General features: G+C 46.8%; 1 protein-coding gene across 2 annotated transcripts in view; it reads right to left on the bottom strand.

Annotated features, from left to right (window-relative positions):
- Nucleotides 1-21,369: 21,369 nt before the first annotated feature.
- Nucleotides 21,370-22,563, bottom strand: part of Camkmt (calmodulin-lysine N-methyltransferase) — a 365,448-nt gene continuing 364,254 nt past the window's right edge. Inside the window, exon 11 of one of the 2 annotated variants that reach the window (XM_021218032.2) lies at nucleotides 21,370-21,889. In XM_021218032.2, coding sequence (XP_021073691.1) covers nucleotides 21,812-21,889 — 78 coding nt within the window. In that variant the 3' untranslated portion in view covers nucleotides 21,370-21,811. The remainder of the gene's footprint in view (nucleotides 21,890-22,563) is intronic. The other variant, XM_029531344.1, reaches the window with a different exon arrangement.

The raw sequence follows: 22,563 nt of genomic DNA, 5'->3' as shown, positions 1-22,563 counted from the left end.
ACAGTGTACTCACATACATAAAACGAATAAATCTTAAACAAACAAACCATCCAACCATCCCACATAGTAAGAGGAAGAGGACACTGAGGAATGGCCTTCCAGATATTCAGAGGCAGAAACTGACCCACAGCAACACATTTGAAACATCTCTGCCCCTTGGAAGAATGCAGACAGCCCTACATCGGATCATATATGTAAGTCCTGAAGATGAAGCAATAGTTTTCTCCCACTTTTAGCTCAGGGATCAGAATCCTTTTGATCGAGTTGACTTTTAGGGCTCTCAGTAGACTTAGGGTTGCCAGGTTTGGGGTGGGAACTATGTTCAAACACTCTGGTGAGATGGCTCAGTGGTTAAGAGCGCCGACTGCTCTTCCAAAGAAAGGTCCTGAGTTCAAATCCCAGCAACCACATGGTGGCTCCCAACCATCCATAACGAAATCTGACTCCCTCTTCTGGAGTGTCTGAAGACAGCTACAGTGTACTTACATATAATAAATAAATAAATACCGCATTTAATCCAGCAGCCCCCGTGAAGCACCCCAACGATGGAAAACACACAGAGTTGTATATATTGTGCCTTAAAGGTGTTTACCTATAACATTACTATTACTCTTCTCCAGATAGCCATTGGCGGGATTCAGAGTACGGGAAAAAAATTCAGTGCTCAATATTTATATTTTCCAACACATACATTTTAAAAATCAAATCTTTTAAACCCAACAAACTCATCTATTAGGAGGAAGAGGGCAATATCGAATGAATGCCATTAACACAATTATATAACTTCCTCCTAAATATTCTAAACCAAAGACTGATTCCGTCACGGATCCAGGTTAGGTATGGAAGTTTATTAACATGTGTGATCCTAGTTTTTGGGAGGCTGAGGCAGGAGAGTTGCCACAAGTTTGAGGCAGCCTAGGCTACGGATTTAAAATTTTGTGTCAATAATCCCAAACCAAAGATGTATACATTCCAGTTTTTATGGTTTGCCTTTGAATTTAAAACACCTTTCTATCTATTTACTTATTTTGCATGCATCTGAGCCATAGCACGTGTGGAGGTCAGAGGTGTTGGTCTCCCCTGCCATCATGTGGGTTCCAGGGACTGAACTCAGGTTGCTGAGAGCGCAGGCTAAGCCAGGGCAGATCCTGTGACTTTCAGTGGCATCTCGACAGTACATGGGAAGTGGAGGACTTAGTGACCAATGTCCTCTTCTCTCCTCTCACTTTTCTCCTGTCTGGGCTTCACTGTCTGTACCTGTGCTTTGATGTGATTCTCACGCATGCGTCTTTTCCAAACCCTCTGTGAAAGTTGTTTTCGTTTTCTAGCAGTGGCTCATGGAGACTGAGGCAGACATTGACCTTTCTTACTGATGCCCAGATTATACAGTGCTGGGGAGTGAACCCAGGGCCTCGTGCAGGGCCTCCAAAGGTCTCCTGATTAAGCTACATCCAAAGCCCTGAAAGTCAGCTTCTGAAATTAGAAACTATCTATTTACTTTTTGTTATTATGTAATCTTACTACTACTGCTGCTGCTAATAATGTAAGATCACATCCCTATTATTCAAGTCCAGGGTCATGGGCCCTAGGCTTCTCAAAAGAGAATAATTCCAGCCCCAAATCAAATGGATTTTAAATATTTATTATTATTATTATTATTATTATTATTATTATTATTATTATTGAAGCAGGGTTTCTCTGTGTAGCCCTGGCTGTCCTGGAACTCACTCTGTAGACCAGGCTGGCCTCGAACTCAGAAATCTGCCTGCCTCTGCCTCCCAAGTGCTGGGATTAAAGATGTGCACCACCACGCCTGGCCCTTATTATTAATTCTTTATCATTTGTTTACTCTTGTGTCACTTTTAATTTGCTTTATATTTGGATTTTAGATGTGTTCTCATTCTCTCTCTCTCTCTCTCTCTCTCTCTCTCTCTCTCTCTCCTTCCTTCCTTCCTTCCTTCCTTCCTTCCTTCCTTCCTTCCTTCCTTCCTTCCTTCCCCTCTCTCCTCCTCAACCCCTCTTTCTTTCAGGGCAGGTTTTACTGTGTTTTCCTGGCAAGTCTGGAACTTACCCTTAGACCCAGCTGATGTCAAGCTCACAGAGCTCCTCCTGCCCCTGCCTCCTGAAAGATGAGTGTTCAGCTTGGTGTTATTTATCTCTTTCAAGACAGGGTCTCACTCTACAGCTCTGGGTGGTATAGAACTCACGGTGTAGACCAGGCTGACCTTGAGTGCACAGAGCGCCTCTTGATTCTGCTGGGGTTAAAAGCATGCACCACCACACCTAGTAGATCTTGGATTTAAACAACAGCAACTCTTCCCCTAGTTTCCATCCCCTTTATTTTCCATCACATTCCTTCCTATGGAGTTCTTATTTCCAATAGATCATGATATCTAATCTCAGGGAAATTGCCCTGGCCTTCTTCCTCTGACCTTCCATGGCTTGTTCCAGTATGGACTGGTGGTGTCCAGGCTATGCCCACCAGTCACCTCTGTAGTCTTTCTCACACCACCTTTGTTTTGCTGGAGTATGCCCTCAGGTGACATCCTAAGAGAGGACATGCTGCTCTTTGAACACTTTCCTGTCTGAAACCCTCACATATTCTGTTGGAACGTGGTCGGAGAATGGATTCCTGAGAGGAGACTTCTGAATGCTTGTGAGAAAACTCCAAGAAAACAAGACAAACGACGTATGACCTTCGCTTCTTCAAAACATGGAGGTCTTGGGATGTGTTCATGTGCCCCTCTCAGGTGCAGCAGGTAAGAGTGAGTTTACCTCAGAGTCCTTACAAGGGGCTGTGTTATTTGTTTATGTGTCCTTGCGATTGTACCTTTACTCCAGAGGTCCTTCTTAACCCACAGAGTATGACGTGCCTGATGCTCTGAATAAAGTTGGCCACTATCTGAAACTTGAGTCTGCCTCAGTTAATGACTGCATTCTCCCAGGTCCCACTGCCTCTAGATGAATGACAACCATCTACCACTCCACAGACTGTTTGTACACTGATCCCCGCTCACCTGTAGGTGACCGGCTGTTTCCCTACAGACCCTCTTACAAGCTACTCTTTCTAGTTGTCATTTTGAAGTTTTCCCAGGATGTGTCTAGTCCAGGGTCTTTGTCATAGATTGTCAGATGCTCAGCAGCCCTTATGATATTAGAGTAACACTTTGTTTCACACCAGGAGATCGTCTTTGTGTTCCTTGGATAACTCCAATTACTCTGTTTTTTCTTCATTTCTAGGACTGCTCTTCATTAAATATTGACTTTAAATATATTTGATTATTTCCTTCTCATATTTTCTCTTTTCCTATTTTTGGGGCCATGTACATCTAAGGATTTTAATTTTGTTTGTTCCTTGTTGAGACAAGGCCTTCTTCTGTGGTACTGGATGGCCTGGAACTCGCTCTGTAGACCAAGCTGACCTGGAACTCAGAGATCTGACTGCCTCTGCCTCCCCAGTGCTTAGATTAAAAGTGTGCACCACCATGTCCTGAAGGATTTCAAGTTTCTAATCCTTATGTTTTTAGTCTATCAATTGCATTTTAATATCCAAGAATTTAGTTGTCTCAAAATTTTGTTTTTGTTGTGCTGGGAAGGTCCTTTAAGTAGGACAAAATGACATGTGTGTGAAAAAATATGACTACATATATATATATATATATATATATATATATATATATANACACACACACACACACACACACACACACACACACACACGGCTTACTACAATGGCTCGGGTATGTCCAATCTTTTGACATTGAACATGACATTGTCCTCTACAAAGTTCACACTGAAAAAAAAAAGATTTAAAAACCGTCATAATATTAAATAAGTCGGTTTAGGATTTGTGTTTGGGTGCACATTCACAACTGTCCTCGATGCATGAAGCCCAGGACTGTGGGCTGAATACACCTGCCAGGGGCCGGGTAGCCCAACTGTGACAGATGGCTCTGTACTTTTGAGCCGAGGACACCTGTGCAGTCACTCAGACCTGGCTGACTCCACAGTCCCAGCGGAGTGCTGAAGGTGTGGAGGATTCCTGGTGAGTTGATGGTCTTCTGTTCCTGTTATAAGGCTGAAGAAACTGATGTCTAATGTCAGCTAAGGATGTTTGCAGAGGCAGCGGCAAGCAGGATGGATACTCTCACCAGCAAGAAGCAAAGGAAGCAAGCCAAGCCCCTTACCCTCCTAACCCTTTGTAGATTTGTAAAGGGTGCTGCTCACTCTGAGGGAGGGTCTCCTTCCAGCAGCCAGTTCCTCCCAGAACTCGCTCCCGGAGCCATGAAGCTGGCAATCAGTGTTACTACCATGGCCATCTTCCTAGCCCTGAGAATCTTCGAGAGACTTGAAAGTAACCTGTCTCCTAAATTTTGATTCCCCAAAGGAGCACAGTTTTCCTGCTCATTTACTTTCTTTAGTATGGTTTGGGCCGCCGTGGGTTAAGCATGGGGGTCTTACATATGCCAAGCAAGCCTTCAGGCCTGAGTTACACGCCTTTTGCATTCCCTCGTGTCCTTGGATGGAGTGGTTTTGTCGTGTGGTGGGTGCCTATGTTGGTCCTGCATGGATTTTCTTGAATTCCCGGAGGTCTCCTGGGCTAGATGGCTCCCATCGCTTTTTAGAGCTTCCTGTGTTCTTTCTTCAGTTCTGTCCTTTAAGGACCTCTTGATTTGGCGTAGTTGAGAAACCTGCCGACACCTCTCTTACTTGGCAGTCTTCTCACTTTAGCGCCATGGGTTTGTATACTTTTTAAATTCCATGATTCATGTTTCCGTTCACTTATTTCAGCTGTAATTGCTTTATCTTTCAATGCCTTGATGCCCTTGGGCCAAGAGATCTACCCCCAAATCCCAGGAGTTTATCATTCAGATTTCCAGCATCTTAATGCTGTCTTAAAAGGAGCGTATTGCAAGCCATGGCTTAGCTTTTCTCCAGTTTGTCCTCTTCAGTCTGTAATCCCACGGGACAGCGTCAAGGGGGCTGCTTCCTTGAATGCTTCACCTCAGCCCTCCCCGTAGGGTCCAAGGTGCTCTGCACCACCCAGCCCTCCTGCTCCCACTCCCTCTGGCCTCAGCCCGCGTCGGGGACTCAGAAACCCTTTGCTTTGATCCTCTAGTTCATGGGCTGGTGGGACAATCTCTCCGTCCTTTCACACCTCCGACCTCAGATTGTCATCCCTGCGAAGCAGGATCCAGTACATCTCTGCTCCCTCCGAAATACTTGTACCCAAGCCCTGACGTACCGCAGGTATTCAGTAAATACCCATTGGATGAAGGCGTGGCAGGCACCGGGACTGCTGGGAGAGAAGCATCCCTTCAGCTGCGTGAAATAACTCAGCATGCAACCCACACACACAGGCCCACCTCAGAGGCCTTCCCCTTCTCAGCTCTGACCACAGCCTGGATTATGCCTTCTGATGGCTCTACCTACAACTCCAGTTCCACCAGCTGGAGCCCTGTTCTAGGGTAGCTGCAGGGTATGGAACCCAAAAGTCCTTTGAGCACCTATACCTTCTGTGGGGACTTTCAGAGCAGGCCCTTGAAACCTGGGAGGATGAAAACAAGCTACATCTAAGGGACCAGTTAGGATTTTCTTAGCCCGGGCCACAGACACTCCCTCGCCCTGACGTCCAGGCAACACAGACAACCAATAGCGATATTGCTTGCGGAGAACAATAAGGCCCCACCTTTGGGCTCAGGGATTCCTAGTGGCTCTTATTAAATTTGGGATTATCATGTGTAAAGTACAGTCTGAATTTTGTTTGCTCTGTCATGTAACCTGCCTCTCTCAACCCCGAGTCAGGGCCGCAGTTAATCCACTGACCACAGGCTTAACCGGCAGGTGGCCAGGAGGCCCCACCAAATTCCTCTTGGCCCCTTTGTTACCTGGCCTGGGAGGGAGCGAGTTCTTGTTTGGGAAGTGTTTCTCCTCCCGCCGAACATTTTCGGTATTAAGAGTCTTTTGTCACCATAAATCTGGAGCAGGGGATTATGACGGGCAGGCTGTCCCCAGATTGTTTCCTCCAGCGGATAATGGGGGAAGTTTGGGAGCTGGCTAATGAAACCTTTATTCTGGGGGACAATGCCATTTCCATTAAATTGGAGCTCAAATCTTGACAATACCCTAGAACAAACCCAATTTGAATATTTAATTTGGGATGGAAGAAACTGAGTAAACACCTTCTCTTTTGGCTCCTCACACAGCACCCCGAGCCCTGGAGGTCGGGTCAGCTGCCTCACAGGTGGGGGGATTCCAGACCTCGGTAGGTAGCCAGTGTTGACAGAGTGTTAAAATCCTAATTTGTTAAACTTCTAGGAAGTGAATGCCGATCAGATAAGCAACCAACTAGACTCTTCCAGTCTTTGGCAGGCAGCAAGGTCTTTCCACGCGCTGTTGGGTTAGCAGCGGACACGGCCCTCCTCCGAGATCTGTGCCCACATCTCCTCTTGCTTCCCTAGAGACACTCAAAAGGGAGAAGCGTCGGGGTACGCCTCATCTTTAAAAAATAAAAAAAATAAAAAAATAAAAAACCCTACCATGACGTCAAATGCCCTGCAAGTGGGAGCAGAATTTTCTGTCATTTCCTTGTCTACTTGGCAACCAGGCAGCCAGGCGACGGCTGTGAGGTGGAGTCGTGTGTGGGCTCTTCTGCAGAGGCTCAGTCACCAGAGAACTGCTCTCCGCATCACCTGCAGGGCTTTCCCACCCCTCCTCACAGCACCTCAGCTAGGCCACCTTTGGTTCACAGAGAGACTCATTTTTGCTCTGTCCCTCCAAAGGCTGTGATCAGCTACACCCAGTGCTGGTTCTGTGTCCTTGACACTGAGCCTCCTCCTGGTCTTTCCATACAGCAGAGCTGAACAGAAGCTGCTTAAGCACCCTGGAAGGAGGTGACTCATCCTGACACACCTCATCTCTCCATCAAAAACTTGGGTTTCTATCTTAGCCGAGAAGAAAAGGAAAGGGGCTATGGAAAAGAAATATCTTTTGGCTTTGCTAGCCTGGAGAGTCTTCACCCTAGGCTCTGCCCAACTGAGCAAGACACAAAAGACCCCACACGGAGAAGCAGCTGCTGGCGCCACATTGCTCAGCATCCCAGGAGCAGTGGTCACGCCCAGCAGCTCCCAGGAGACAAAGGCAACATTGCAGCTCACTCTAGGGGAGGGACCCAGCTCAGTTGGAGCACTTGTTTAGAGCACGAAGCCCTGGGTTTGAGCACAAACACCACATATCTGCCAGGTTGGGTGGTGCCTACCTGCAGTCCCAGAACTCTAGAGGTAGAGGCAGAAGGATTAGAGGCTCTGGTCACTCTCAGCTGCATGATGACTTTGAGGGTACCCTGTGTTACCTGAAGCCCTGTCCCCACCCCACCACCACCACCACCACCACCACCACTGAGTTGCCCTTCTTCAGCCTTGATATGAGGGTATGTGTCTAGTCTCATTGCAAATTACTATGTCATGATTGGTTGCTATCCTGGGAGGCCTGGTTTTCTTTTTTCTGAAGGGAAAGAGAGAAGGGATGGATCTACAGAGGGGATTGTGGGGGAGGGACTGAGGAGAAGAGGGACGAGGAGGAACTGTGGTCAGAATGTAATCTATGAGATAAAAATATCAAATAAATAAATAAAATTTTAATATATTTCTTATGTATTTTATTACATTAGCATTTTGCCTGCATGTATGTCTGTGTGAGGGTGTTGGATCATAGAGTCAGAGATAGTTGAGAGCTACCATGTGGGTACTGGGAACTGAACCTAGGACCTCTGAGAGAGCAAGCAGCCAGTGCCCTCAACTGCTGAGCCATCTCTCCAGCCCCAACAAAGCTGATTTTAAGGATGAGCTAGCTGAGCCACCAACCCCTGACTTACTGATGGCAGGTACGGCTGAAGCTCTGAGCAAGAGTTTGTGTGTGGGTATGTGTGTGTTCCATGAGTACTGAGTGTGTGTTCTGTGTTTACTGAGTGTGTGTTCTGTGTTCACTGAGTGTGTGTTCCATGTGCACCAAGCATGTGTTCCGTGTGCACTGAGCGAGTGTTCTGTGTGCACTGAGTGTGGAGTAGCAAATAAAGGTCTGGCACTGTGCTTGAGGAAGAGACTGGCCCACAGGCTACATATGGTTAGGTCAACTGTACCAAGAGCGAGCCTGTCTCTTGGTGGCGGCTTTAGCATCCTTCACTCACAGTGTTCAGCTGTCTGCTGGCTCCAGCGAGCTTTCCAGCCTTCACCTAGCCTCAGACAGGCCTTTTCTTTCCCAGGTGGCCTTCCAGGATTTATTCTGGCACAGGTCTCCTCCACTGATATGGTGCAAGGGTAGAAGTGGTCAGGCAGCCCATCAGCCTCTCTGTGGGCAGAACTGTCACTTCTCTAAAGTCTAAGTCACTTGGGGATCAGAACAGCAGTGTCACTGGGCTACAGAGGAGGTGACATGGGGGAAACAGAACAGTATAGCACAGTGTGCACCTGCTCTCCTTCCGGGTCCTTCCCATGTTCACTTGCAGTTTGGGTTTGGCCTCTTAACAGAGGAGTCTCTGAAGACATTTTTTAGGGTTGCTGTTGGGACGCATGCGATATTCCCATGAGAGAGAGTGTGGAGTCTGTCCCTCTGGCTGTCCCGAATGTAACCACTGTGGATACAGTTAGGGTCTCCTCCGAGCCAGGTGTTAGGATACCTCAGTAGGCTGGGAATGGCCCTGTCTTCCTTGTGTATGCACTTTGGAGTTCAGGAACCCAGGAGAAGGGCGTTCAGAGGATGCTGCTCTCTGAAGCATAGCCACGCTGGTAAAGAAAGAGCCTGTCCAATGTGCGCCTCTCTCTCACCCTCCCAGCCTCTACTAGCTGTGTTTGCCTGTCACTAGTGACCTACCAGGACCACACGGGAGCTTCTCCCAGGCTTCTAGTTTCTTTCCTACCAGCCCATTCCCCCACAGTAGACAGAATTTTTACACATAAGCATCAGACCATGTTATGGCTCTCGAGATTTCCCCCACTCCCAGGGGCTTCCATTCAAAATAATATCCAACTTTGTTACCATGGCTGCAAGGTCCTGCTTACATCCAACTTTGTCACCATGGCTGCGAGGTCCTGCTTCCTCTTTCTTCACACCGTACTCCCACCAACCACTGGTATCTGCCTGATGGGGCTCTGCTGGTGTGTGCCTGCCTCGGGGCCTTTGCCAGGCTGAAACTACTGTCTGGAACTTTCCCCTCCTTGACTGTAGGAAGTAGATGCTTCCTTATTACTTAGGTTCCCACTAAAAGGCCACTTCCTTAGATAGGGCTTCCTAACCTTGCACCTAAAGTCACTCCCATAGGTATCAGCTTGCTAGTTATTGATTTCACTGAACACACCCAACAAATGCTGGTTTTACTTGTTGACAAATCTGTGATTTTTTTTTTTTCTCGCACTAATGGAATGGAACTCATATAGCAATTCTGGCTACATGTGTCATGTTCCCTACTCTCCCTGAGTCAGACCATGTCTGTCGGATGAATGAACGCGTGCGGTCTTCCCCTCACTTAACTCATCTCCTGCTGAGTCAAACACTCTCTGAACCTGGCCCTGTGCCTTAGAGAGCCTCAGCTTCATGTCCTCGGTAGGGCTCTTATTCCTGTGCTGTAACTCTCAAGATTCAAGGCAATTCTGCCTCCTCTGCCTAACGCAGTCTCTCTAAGCACCCTTCACCAGGCCTTTCACAGGGAACACACACACACACACACACACACAACTTAATAATTTATTTTAATTTTATGTACATTGGTGTTTTGCCTATGTGTGTGTCTGTGTGAGAGTGTTGGATCCCCCTGGAACTGGATTGACAGACAGTTGTGAGGTGCCAAGTGGGCGCTGGGAATTGAACCTGTGACCTCTGGAAGAGCAACCAGTTCTCTTAACAGCTGAGCCATCTCTCCACTCACCCACCCCAAAGCATTTTTATTAATACTTTGAGAATTTCATACAATTTATTTCGATCATCTTTATTCCTTACCTGCCCCCTGCCCCAATAACTCCTCTTCAGGCCACCTTCATCTTCCAACAGAGAGAATTATTGTTTTGTGTGTGTATAGGGATTGTGTCTGCATGTACTTATGTGTACCAGGTGTGTGCTGTGCCCCTGAAGGCCAGAAGAGGGCGCCAGATCTCCTGGAACTGGAGTTACAGACAGTTGAGAATGGCTGTGTACTAGGACTTGAACCCAGGTCCTCTAGCAGAGAAGTCCAGTAAGCGCAAGTAATCTCTCCAACTCCCCAGTTTAACTTACAAAAACAAAAACAAACATATAAAAACCATACTGAGTCCAATTTGTGCGGCTCAGATATTCCTGGATATGGATCTCTCCATTGAAACCTGGTCAACCTCCCAGGATCCCTTCAAAGCCAGCTGGCTTTCCCTCCCTCTACAGTCATCAACCATCAGTGATGTAGTTAGGGGCAAGGACACACGAGCCCTCCCATCCCCCCTCTAGGCTTAAATATTGACTGGCTTGACCTCGTGCAGGTCTTTCCAGGTCACTTCAGCTGCCGTGAATTTACTCCAGCAGTTCCGTCCAGAAGACAGTTTTCCTCCTGTCCCCTGCCCCTCTTGTGGCTCTTACAATCTTCCCGCTCCTCTTCTGCGATGATCCCTGAGACCCTGGGCTCCTTCCTGGAGATCTTATTTGAGGCCATGCTCTGCCTGATCTATAAACTGTATGCATGGTGTGGGAAGGACCCACAGGTCTTATACCCCTGTACCTACATACACTTTGTTGAATGAGGACTGTCCCCTGACTCCAGGGAGCACTGAGATGGGTGAATGGATTTTTGATACTTGGCTCCTTCTTCTTAGGGACCCCTTTATATCATCCAGGTTCCTAGTGTCCCCTCATGTCTTATCTCATACTTGAACCCAATGACAACTTGCTCTAAGGTCTTACCCACTTAGACCATAAGAGGATGCTCTCCCAAGGGTGCCTCCTCACACAGGCGCCCTTGGGTAAAGGGCCAGACGGTCAGTCTCCTGGGAGAACTTTACTGCTGGTGACATTAGACCTCTTGGGGTCTTTTCCTGAGTGCCCCTAGAATGGATGTTCCTATGTGTTGCTGATATTTTGAGATGGTGTGGGAGAGACCCTAGGACGGACATGGGTGCAGCCCGGGCCTCGTCTCCCGCTACAGCTACCCCGGTCTGAGAGCCTAAGAGGATGCAAGGCCTCGGAACATGAAGGTCCCACCTCCATGCCCTACCCTCAGGCCCGTGGTCCAGCTGGAAGAGCAAGCCACACAGCAGCTGCCCTCACCCCGACTAGTCCTCTCCTCCCTCTTCACAGATCGGCCTTGCAGTCAGGGTTGGAAAAGGCAGATCAGGCATTGAGGGTGAGGCCCGAAGAGGCCAAAGGACTTGAATCCCCACAGTGGGGGAACTCAAGTTGATCCACCGCACTTTCACCTAAAGTTTTATGAGGAAGCCTTGAGATGTCTATGAATTCCCAGCTAAATGCATGCTTGGAGCAGGTTTGTTCCCCTCATCCCGACGTCACCCACAGAACTGCCGCTGGTATTCCTTGGACTCTCCACTTCTGCTCACGTGCTCCCCATCAGCATGCAGAGTGACCTTCAACAAGTGGGCATTTGGGGTTGGCAGTATAGATGAGCACTTGCTCAGGCGCTGGGCTCGATCTCCTTGCCTAGTCACATCCTGAGGAGGCCAAGCCACGAGTGCCCTTCTCGCCCTCCCCGAGGGCCAGCCTCTGGCTCCCTACCATGACTGCCTGTATGACTGGCCCCATCTCACCAAAGCAGGCCCCATCAAGGAGGCCTTCACTGATCCTCTTGCTTGAGGTCAGCCCTATCAGCTGGACCTTATCTGATTTTCTTAGGCTTTATCACAATGCACATTACTCTATAATGCACTGCCACCATTGTTTCCTGTTTCAAGTTCCTTGTAGAGAGCCGTTTTGCCTTTCTTGCATGACCCCCCAGGCATAACAGAGTCTTTCTGTTCACCTTCAGACCTTGGACATGTGCCACAGTGCCCAGAACACAGTGGGGATAAGCAGGTAAGGATGAAGATGCTCAGGTACCACCCTCCCATCTCTCCTCCCATTTCCTCCACAGTAGAACCTGAGGCCAGTCACCAGCCTTCAGCTTGGGGAAGAGGAAGGTGACACTCTGAGAAGCCATCCCACAAAGTCCTCTGAGCAGTCCTAATTAGTTATTCCCTTGGGGGCAAGCCAATGGCTGAAAGCATCTCCCTGGGACCAGAGCCTTATTCCCAGAGGAAGTCCAAATCGCTGGCATTAACAATAGAAGGGTTTTATCTTAAATACTTCAGAAGTGAGCACGAAATGAGACTTCAAAACATTTAGTTCATCTCCCTTGTGTTCCAAAAGGGAAGGTAGATGCTCCAGAAAGCTGGCCTAGAACGAGCAGTTTGCTACCGGGCTGGCGCAGAGCTTTTCTGGTGCCGCTCTTCTGCGACTCCCACCTGTCTTCCTCTTCCAGCAGCCTCAGAGCCATTCGCTTCCGTAATAGGCTGGTTTCTAAAGGTGAGGGAGAACTGTGGTACCCAACTCCTCCTTTTGGGTTTCCTGAATGGAATTCAACCCATTTAGGCTGAACATAACTAACGTTTTGGTATCTAAATCGACAGTTAAAGATGCAGGAGAGTCTTTCTGGGAAACTAGAAGAACTAATTGAATGAGTTATCTCTTGCTGTGTAATAGACTAGACTTCGCAGCCCCACGGCAGGCTTATTTGATGAATTCCAGTTGTCTTTCTTGCCTCTCTCTCTCTCTCTCTCTCTCTCTCTCTCTCTCTCTCTCTCTCTCTCTCTCCCTTCTTTCAATATTTTTGCTAGTGTCCTTATACNCAGGCTTATTTGATGAATTCCAGTTGTCTTTCTTAACTCTCTCTCAGACTCTCTCTCTCTCTCTCTCTCTCTCTCTCTCTCTCTCTCTCTCTCTTCTCTCTCTCTCCTTTCCCCCCCCCCCATACAGGCAACAGCTAGGGCCTCTTTGCTCATGGACATTCTTGCTTGGGCCACAAATCTCCAGAGAGTGGCAAGACAGTCTGAGCTTTCTCATGTGGTAGGGTAACAGGTCCCCCAGACCTTAGCACAACTGACTCCATGATGGAAGTACTATTCAGGCCCTAAAACTCAGCACACGGACAGCACCACCTGCCCCACCAAAGTCCGTTGTTCTGGGAATATCTCTAAATGTACTAACCTTGCTTTCTGGCTTCTGTAGCCCCACTGTCGGCCAACAGAAGTATGTCAGTGGAGGACATGGGTTTTGTGCTTAAAATCTCACCCTGAGGAAAGCTTGGGGGCTCCAATGGGATCCCAAACACCCACTGTAGTCTCTGGCTAGCGAATACCTTCTCTTGGCTTAAGTCCATAGTCGTCTCTGGTCGGTGCCCCACACAGTAGCTGGTTCTAGAAGCCTAAGGAGAGGGCAAACCCCTGCACATACGTGGTTTGCAAGTGCTCTAATGTTCTCTAATGCCTGGTTGGCATACGCAAGCAAGATTGAGAATCAAGGGACCAAGAGATGAAACCATGTTCTTGGTGGGATGAGCTGGACATGATTGTTACTGTTTCCCTGCCCAAGTTCAGGACTGGACAGATCTCGCCAGTGCCTTCCTTGGGTATTCTGTGGAGAATACTACAACCATTCTTGGCTATACCTCAGCGGGTGGGGTGTGCTAAGAGGCTCAGAGCAGCCAGCCCCTGGCATCGAGATGAGGTCCGGGAGGTTGCAAGGTAGAGACCCTGAAAACTGTCACTCGATCACACCTAGTACAGGACTGAAGGGCGAACTAGCTGGACTCTGGAGGCCCCTGGCTGCTTCGTTTCTCTCCCTGTATGGACTTCAGGGTCTGCTGCTGGAGAGACAGAGAGAGTGTGCACTCAAAACAGGCTGGGTCAGGGCTGCAGCCTTTGCTCCTAAAAATAAAACCCGAGAAGGAAGTGGAGGCTAATGCACCTGGAGGTGGAGCCATAGGTCAGGTGGGCAAAGCTTTTAAATGCACTATCTTCCATGATCCTCAGACGGGGACAGCCTGGTGACATTCCCCCAGGCTCAAGGAGAGCGCCACCATGAGCAGGCCGGCTGCAGATCCAGGCAGCGTGGCCTAGACAGCCTTTTCTAACCCTGTCTGACAGAAACATCAGGTCAGGCCTCTAAATTTCTTATATTGGTAGATTTGGAACAACAAAACAGACTTTGACGAAGCAGAGTCCTTGTTCTGGAAAGCAGAGGTGACTTTGCACACAGCGCTCAAACCTATTTTAAAAAAAAAAAAAAAAAAAACCTCACTCAACGCAGTCATCACAGTAAACCTGGCCTAGGATCGCTAGGTGACAGCGCCCACCGGGAAGGCAGAGGGGCTCTGAGCCCTACACAGGAGGCGTTGCCAAGCCTGCTGAGGGCTGGAGGGGACGCTGCCCTGAGGCCTTTTCCTTGTGGCTCCAGACAAATTAAAAGCCTCCTTACCAGCCATTCACTCGGAGGAGGCCTCTTCCTTGCTCCGCGGGGGAGAGTGGGGGGCGGCTGTGTGGCAGGGGATCTGGATGGGGGGGGGGGAGGCTGGGCCTCCCGGAGCTGGCGAGGAGGGGGAGCCTCAAGAATGGAAAGGGGCCCTATCCAGAAGAGATTGGCAGGCAGGGAGCGGGGGCAAAGTGCAACCGGGTCACTAGGGAAGAAAAAGAAATCGTCAAGTAAGGGAGTGGGGAAAAGTTCCACTTCCAGCCTCATTATGAGATCTGAGCAGAGAGAGGCGGGAGAGCCGGGGCAGAGAGAAAAGGGAAGTGGAACTGTAGGGAGAGCAGAGCGAGGCTCTTAGGGTGCGCAGGCAGGACAAGGCAGCACCTCCTCCATCGGATCCCCGTCCCGAGACCTGGAAGCACACCTGCCCAGTCACTCCCGAAGAGGAGGAACAAAATGTCCCATTAAGGGTGGGACGAATTGATTTTCCAAAGAGGCAAGGCACCATTTCCTCCCAATGCCCTCTCCAGGCCTCCTTAATCTGCCCCGGAGGCAGCAGGTGACCTCTGCGCAGCCCCCCGAGGCGCCTTTGTTCCCGGCCTTCTGCGGCCCGCCTGTCGCCGCCTGCACCTGCGCGGCCCGGGCTCGGGTCCACCCTCGGCCGCTCGCTCGCGGGGTGCACCGAGCATGCCTTTGTACCCCGAAAGCCACCGCTCCTCCGCCCGCCTGCTTTGGGCCCGACAGTCACTAAGGGCTCCACTCGGACAGCGGTGGAAATCTGTTCCCAAGAGGGATGTGGGGGAGTATACCCCCCGCCAAGTTCATCTGGGAAGACCAGTTTGGGACCCAGGCTACCAGGGCGGGCTAGAGCCTCTGTCCTTTTGGGCCCATGGTCCCCAGATGCGCCCTGCTGACTTTTAATCCAACCCCTCTGAGGTTTGCTAATTTAATTGTGCAATGGGCACACCTGAGACATTCCCTACACTCTCATTAGGGCATTTCTTAGCTAAAGCGGAAGACAAATGAGCGTAGTAAGACAGGGAGTTCAGCGAAAAGCTTTTGCCATCGTTAGAACATCCGAGCAAGCAGAAGAAAGGGAGGGGTGGCGGGGCCTCCAGGTTGGAGACAGGCAAGGAGATCTCAAGTTCTTGCTAAGTGAGCCTGTGTTAGGCATTTAGCCTCCGTACATTAAATACCCGGTTTTAAAGGAGTGGGTCTCCAAACATTTATTATTCATAGTAGCAGGACAGCCGGTAAGCCACTATGTGGAAACTAAAAGACTTCCCGTGCTAAAGGTTAATGAAAGCGTAATTTGAATCATGAAATCTTTATGTGTCCGCTCAATTTACACGGAAGGCTCATTAAAGATGTTGTTGGTACCAGGGGCTGCGGGTGACGTCACAACGGGCATTTAAATGGGCGGGGCCAGGCCGCTCTGCATGGCATCCTTTAAAAATATAAAAGCCTTCCTCTTTCCTTCTCTGTCTCTCCAGCCGTAACAACTTCACCAACTGTCTAGTTCCACCCCGAGGATTTCACAGAGAGAACACGATAGAGGGAAGCAGAGAAAAGGTCACAAAATAAGCACCTCAGGAACAATGAAAGCTTTTCTCTCGGCAGCAGTGGGAGAGTTGCTAGAAAAACGGGAAAGGTATTAATCAGAAGTGGCTATAAACCCTCTGGAGTTTTGCTCTTATAAAACTCCTCAGAAAAAGTCTTGAAGGAAATGCAGGTCAAAGCCCAAAAAAGCTCTTGATCAGAGATTGCTGGAGGAAAAAAATCTTCCCAGCCGCCGTTTAATAGGCAGCAATCGCCCCAGGAGTGAGGAAGCCAAGTAGGCTTGAGGCATGGTTGCAATTCCTAATAGGTCTTGTCACACTTAAGGCGCTGCAAGCTCCATCCGACGAACAGCTGAAGCTCGCTGGCGATTCATAAAGCCAACAGTTTAAAGTTTATTATGATGAAAGCACTTAATGACAGCCATCGCTAGGGGCCCATCATTTATAAAGCTGTGCAGAGTATTAGGCATGTAGCATGACCACCAATTTTATGTCACAATTGCTACCATAAAATGACCTTTGGTGATTTTTGCTGCATGTGGTGGACAGCTCTTCCTTCACATTAGTGCTCTGTGGCTTTCTTTGCAGACTATTATGCTGTCTAAAGCTTATTTGGCACTGTCGTGAGCCTCAACCCTGGTTATTACCCCGAAGGCCTGTCTTAAAAAAAAAAAAAAAAAACCCTCATGCTCTATTACGCCACTCCAATAATTTTGCAGTTCTTATCAGCCTTGGGCTGTGCAATATTTTAATGCAAATATGCTTTACCATAGTATTTTATTTATTTATTTTTTCAGGTTTCTCTTGTGTGTGCTGGCTAGTGAATGAACAACGCTCTCTTGTAGTTCACTGAAGTCAGTCTTCTTCCCTGGTCAGGTCTACTGATTGGGTACTGTTTATTCTGACCAGTTAAAACAGTGCTGGAAGAAGAACAAGGGGGAGGGGAATTAAACTTTTTTTTTTTTTTTTTTTAAAAACCCATATATGATGAACCTACCCCAAGCAAACCCACCAGTCCAAATTTATTTCTCTGCTTCCCAGGCCAACGCAAATCCCCATCTTAGTGACATTATTTAATTAGGCCTCCATTTGCCACCCTGCTTTGTCTAGTTAGAGCATGTTTGAATACATGGCCACTTTACTGCTCCCACGTAAACTGCCGTTGAGAAAGTGGCCTGTCCATGCTACCTTTAAATTGTGTATATAATTTTATAAATGATATAAAATCTGCTTCTAGTCTCTGGGGGAAAAAAAAGAACTTCAAGGCTGGCACACTGCAATTTTGGAAGGATTTAAAATCTGTGATTTCTGCTGGTACCTACTGTATTGGGTTTTATATAAAGCTTTTTCAATAAGGTAAATTGTTACATGACAAACTCATCTCCCAGCATTATCATCTGCTGTTTGTGTTTAACAACAGGAGTCCCGCTCTAACAAAACTGTTGTAATGGTTGCACAAATTACTCAGCTGAAAGCTTTTCACCAAACAAAACAGTATTAATCAGCAGTTCTTATGAAGGTGCTAATTAAAAACAATTTTCTTCCTCAGTTTGCAATACCAAAGCCATCTTCACTTGCACGGTTTCCAATACAGAGCTACTGTATTCGCTCATACTGCAGCCCTCCATTAACTATTGAATCGCCCATTAGCCATTTTATTACATTTCTGTTTACAAGCTTGTTGACATTTTAAAAGTCACAGTATGATCTGTTTTATCTATTAAAAAAATGTATTAATTGAGAAGTCAGGGAGACTAAATAAACAAACAAACAAACACAGATTCCAAATGCACAGGCTTCCTGAGCAGGAGACACAGAAACCCTTCAGCCACAGCCTGGGGAGCAGGCAAGCTGGATAAAATAGACGCTGAGAATTCAAAGTGGTCTTTCAGGCCTGATGGTGTGTCAGACAACGCTGGACTGGGCTCCTTCATAATTGAGAAACGGTCCGCTCAGGAAACCGTATTTGCTCTGGCTAAAGTCAGGGTGCCTTTCGAACTGCCTTTCCTCTGTGAGCTACACTCGGAGTGATTATGATGTTTCCACATTCTGAAGACAGGGCGTTTGATCCATGGAGGACAACCTAGACACAGAAGCTGGGGCCAAGCAGCCAAGCAGGGACTGGTGCGTATGCCTATGTTCAGTGGGACTCTCTTGACCATGTGGGCATCCGGCCCCTCCCCTAAAGTCCAAAGAAAGGGTTTTCGACACAATGCTTCCCAATTGTCTGGCTTTGATTGGGACCAAATCAAATGCTGACTAAGCACAAAGTCAAAAATCTACAGAAGCTGAGCTGGAGAAAGGAGTCAGTTCCCACCTAACCAGACATAAACAGTGACGCTCACTTATCCCTTAGAAAAAGGCGTGCCCTACTCTGGCAGTGGGGAGAAGAAAACAAAGAAAACACAACAAAACAAAACCCCAAAATACAACTAGCCACTATTGCATTGACCAGGTTCTTCAATTGTCAAGGCACATAACCAGTTTGAGTAGACACCTGGCTGGTTGGAACTGGGCTCCAGAGAGCCACTAATCCTTCCTTTCACTCAGTTAACTGCTGGATCCCCCAAACTAAATTCAACAGGTATGCAGTGGTAAATTCCGCCTACACTGAAGCCAAAGAGAAAAATCAGCAGGGGCGGCAGCTCTTCTCTGAAAACACCCGAGGAACCAGCCAGAAAAGCTTTTATGGCCCGACAAGTTTTCTGCTGAATACTGAGCACCTAAATTACCCTTCCCTAATGGAAGTTACATTTTCATGCTCAGTCAAAAAGCCACCAAAATACACAATTTATACAAAATAGCGCCTACCTCTCAGGTAGTCCTTCTGAGCACTTTTATCCCAATTCACAGTATATGTCTTGCTATAAAATAAAATATATTTCTTATAACCAATTGGACGTGGCTGTTCATATCACTGTCTTACAACTGCCTGTGGACAATATTAAACACGTTTGCACCCAACCCACCTCTACAAAAGAAAACCAATAGCTTTATCAGAAGATAAAAATCCATAAAAATATTAAATCAACATTGTTTACATTTAAAAACAACAACAAAAATCTTTATTATGGTGTGTGTGTGTGTGTGTGTGTGTGTGTGTTGCCACAGCGAGCACCTCCAAGAGGACAACTTTTGGGAATGGTTTTTTTTCCCTTCCACCATCTGGGCCTGGGGATCAGACTCAGGCAGTAGGGCCTGGGTGTGAGGAACTGCCTCTACTGTGCCATCTCACTGGCCCAAAATATCCCAATTCTTAGGATTTGCCAGGCACACAGGCTTCTCTTGCAAACAAGCACATGCATACTTACATAGACAACTGTAGAATGGACCACTTCAATTCCAACTACATAACCTAATATTAATGCCTACAAATAATCATACAATTCATGGAGAAACAGAAATGATTAACTTTCTAGAGTTGCTTATTTTTCCCTTCTCAATATCTGTAGTCTATTAAAAAATGTGAAAATTAATTTAAAAATCCACTTTTCAAGTATTTAAAAATATAACTACTTTGTTATACACTTTGAGAGAGCCGAGCACAGAGATACTTCCAGGTAAGGATTCTATAAATTCTACCTATGAATTTCTGAACAAGTGATAGGGGAGTCTTGAGGTCACAATCACCCCATGAGAAATATATTCTTTACTGGATGTCTCTTTAGTAGGAACAGCTCAATTCTGATACACTGTTCTAGGAGACTTCTAGAAAACACACTGCTGGTTTACATTTTTTAAAAACAAAACAAAACAAAACAAAACAAAACAAAACAAAACAAAACAAAACAAAACAAACTTCTCCCAAAGAGGTAAAGCATTGCTTCTGCAGCACACAAATGCAAACTGAATTTCTGCCAGGTCGAGTATTTTTCTGACTGAAAAGAAAGGAAATATTCTCATGGTCCTGCTGTTCTAGACTTAAAAGGAGGGGAAAATAGGCCATCTTAGGTGCCACTACAGAGACAGGTTTTCTTTGTCTGACAGATTTAGTTGCGGGTTTTTGCCTAAGAAATAATTCTCGTTGAATTTTCATCGGCATGAATGACTTGTGTTGCCTTTTGAAACATCCCAAATTCTAATTTTTTTTTTTTTTAAACAAGAAAATACGAAGCCAGTGTGTTACCCATACAGTCGCAAAGGAGAGCTGCCACCAGCTGAACTACTCAGCTAAATGGCTGGTTTGCATTGCCCTGGTCTTTATCTAGCACTGAGAATAGACTGCTGTTTTATCCAAAGAGGAATAAATAGCTGTTATTGTGACGCTGGCCCATCACTTGGCATTGCAATTCAAGTTTCTGTGAGGAAGAAATGTGTGATCTAACTGCGACTTGACCCGCGCCTTCTGAGATCTGTCAAGGTGCTCTGATGGAGCAGAGGACGTGGTGAGTACAGGGACATGCAAATTGAAGGTAACATCTTTGTTTGATGACAGTAGCGGGCAAAGACGACATTTGAGAGTCAGTATTCTCATGGTAGCTGAGTTTACTTGACATGCAGAAAGACGAGACTCCCAGCCACCCCACCTATCGCTCTAATTGTATCACATTCAATATACACCTTTTCTTCTGCTAAAGAGATGAAGCCACACAGCTAGCCCACCTAATGACATCCCTGCCAAAGTGGGCACAGATGAGTCCTTGCAGATAAACATCTGAATTTCCACAAAAGGCATTAGAGCACTTCATGTAAGCAGCAGGCAGGATGGGCTGGGGTCCCTGCAGCAGCGCTTCCTCCAGAGTAACGCCTATTAAATGTTTACACTCAAATCTCCAAAACTAACAATATATACTTATTTTAAATAAGCTAATTGTGTGATCTTTCTTTCTTCCTTTCTTCTTTGTCTTTCTTTCTTTCTTTCTTTCTTTCTTTCTTTCTTTCTTTCTTTCTTTCTTTCTTTCTTTCCTTTTTTCTTTCTTTCCCCTGGTTGCAATGTAGTTTATCCAACGTTTAGTCAACATTTCTCTGGAAGAGACCTATTTTGAGAGAGCCTGGAGACCAGCGGCGGTTAGATTTAAGCCCTGATAGAGGCTCACTTTTCATTCCTAGTCAGAGCCTAAATGTGCTCTTCTTGTACCTAAACAGATAATAAGCAGTCAGCACACTCCCCCTCCTTGACACAGCACACTGAGACTAATCACACATAATTGGGGAGGAGGAGCAGAGGGCTGGCCACGCTATTGTGTCCAGAGGACAAACGGTCAGTTTATGAGGCTTTGGGCTGATGTAGTCATTTCTTATACATCTATAGGGGAAAAAAACATCCTGTTTAAAAAGAAAAAATAATTAGAGAGACAGAGACAGAGAGACAGAGCAAGAGACTATAGATTGAAACAATTAATTGAGGCATCAGAAAAATGAGGTTTATTTATTTATCCAGAAAAGAAGGGTGATGCTTTCTGTGTTTATGGATAAAGAATACTATTACCAAACAAGAACAAAGGCAATTAAAAAAAAGGGGGGACGGGCAGGTGGAAATCATCAAAAGAAATTGTGCTTTAGAGAGAAAACTATTTAGATTGCTCCACAAGTCAAATTCTGATCTAAGACAGACTGCCGACACATAAAAACACACAAAGGTTTTGGTACAGAAGAGCAACAAGCTGTCTTAAAAAGAACCGGTGGGAGAGATGTGGAGGGTGGGAGAGCTGCGGAGGGCCGGAGTAATGGGCGGAGTTCCAAGGTGCGGAATGTTCGAATGTGGGTGGAGCCCTGAGTCCCAGTGGAGCCATGGAGTGAGTTCTCATAGTGTGGAAACCTTTCTCTGCACCTGATGTTTTCTTCTATCCCTTTTTGGTTAAAATGAGCAGAAGTGGGTAGTGCAGATTTTCTTCATATATGTCTGATCCTTCTTTTTTCAACTGAAAATAACAGAAATACCAAATTTTTATAAATTAGTATTAATGTTAATTTTAATATTACAGTTTATTAACCTAAATATATAATTCTGAGACATACTCACAGGAAAGCAACTCAACATTGTTTTTAGTGTACTGGCATCATGATGAAATTAACATAGGAATCGGGGGTGGGGGACATGTTGCTTGTTTTGTTTTAGGTGAGGATTGTGTGATTGTACCCAAACCACACCATGACTGAGGGAAAGCTGGGGTACCTTCATCTTTCCCAGACTAGCGCTGGGCATGTCTCTTCCTCAGTCTGGTCCTTGCCACTCTGGGCTCTAAGAAGGCAGTGTATTGGGATAACTGGAGACCATCGCAAGAGCTGGGCACTGAGACACGGCTGTGGGCTTTGGACATTTCAAAGACTGTCTAGGTCTCGTTTGGGGGCATTTATAGCAAGTGGTAATTTAGGACCCCAGCCTACTCCCAGGAAAATATTCCAACAGAGTGGCAACACTTGATGTTGCTAAGGTGAATTTGTGAGGGCCTTCTGTGATACAATTTTAAATCCCAATCAACCTTTAAACCTCAAGCGCACATTCTGGCAAGTGGCAAGTGAAGTGCACTTTACCCCCTCATTTGGCTATAATAAATCTGACAGTCATGCTTATATTTATTCTATAAATAGCAGT

This window comes from Mus pahari, chromosome 18 (assembly GCF_900095145.1).
Source record: "Mus pahari chromosome 18, PAHARI_EIJ_v1.1, whole genome shotgun sequence".
NCBI lineage: Eukaryota > Metazoa > Chordata > Mammalia > Rodentia > Muridae > Mus > Mus pahari.
The sequence above is the reverse complement of the archived record's forward strand: the minus strand, read 5'-3'. Positions and strand labels throughout refer to the sequence as shown.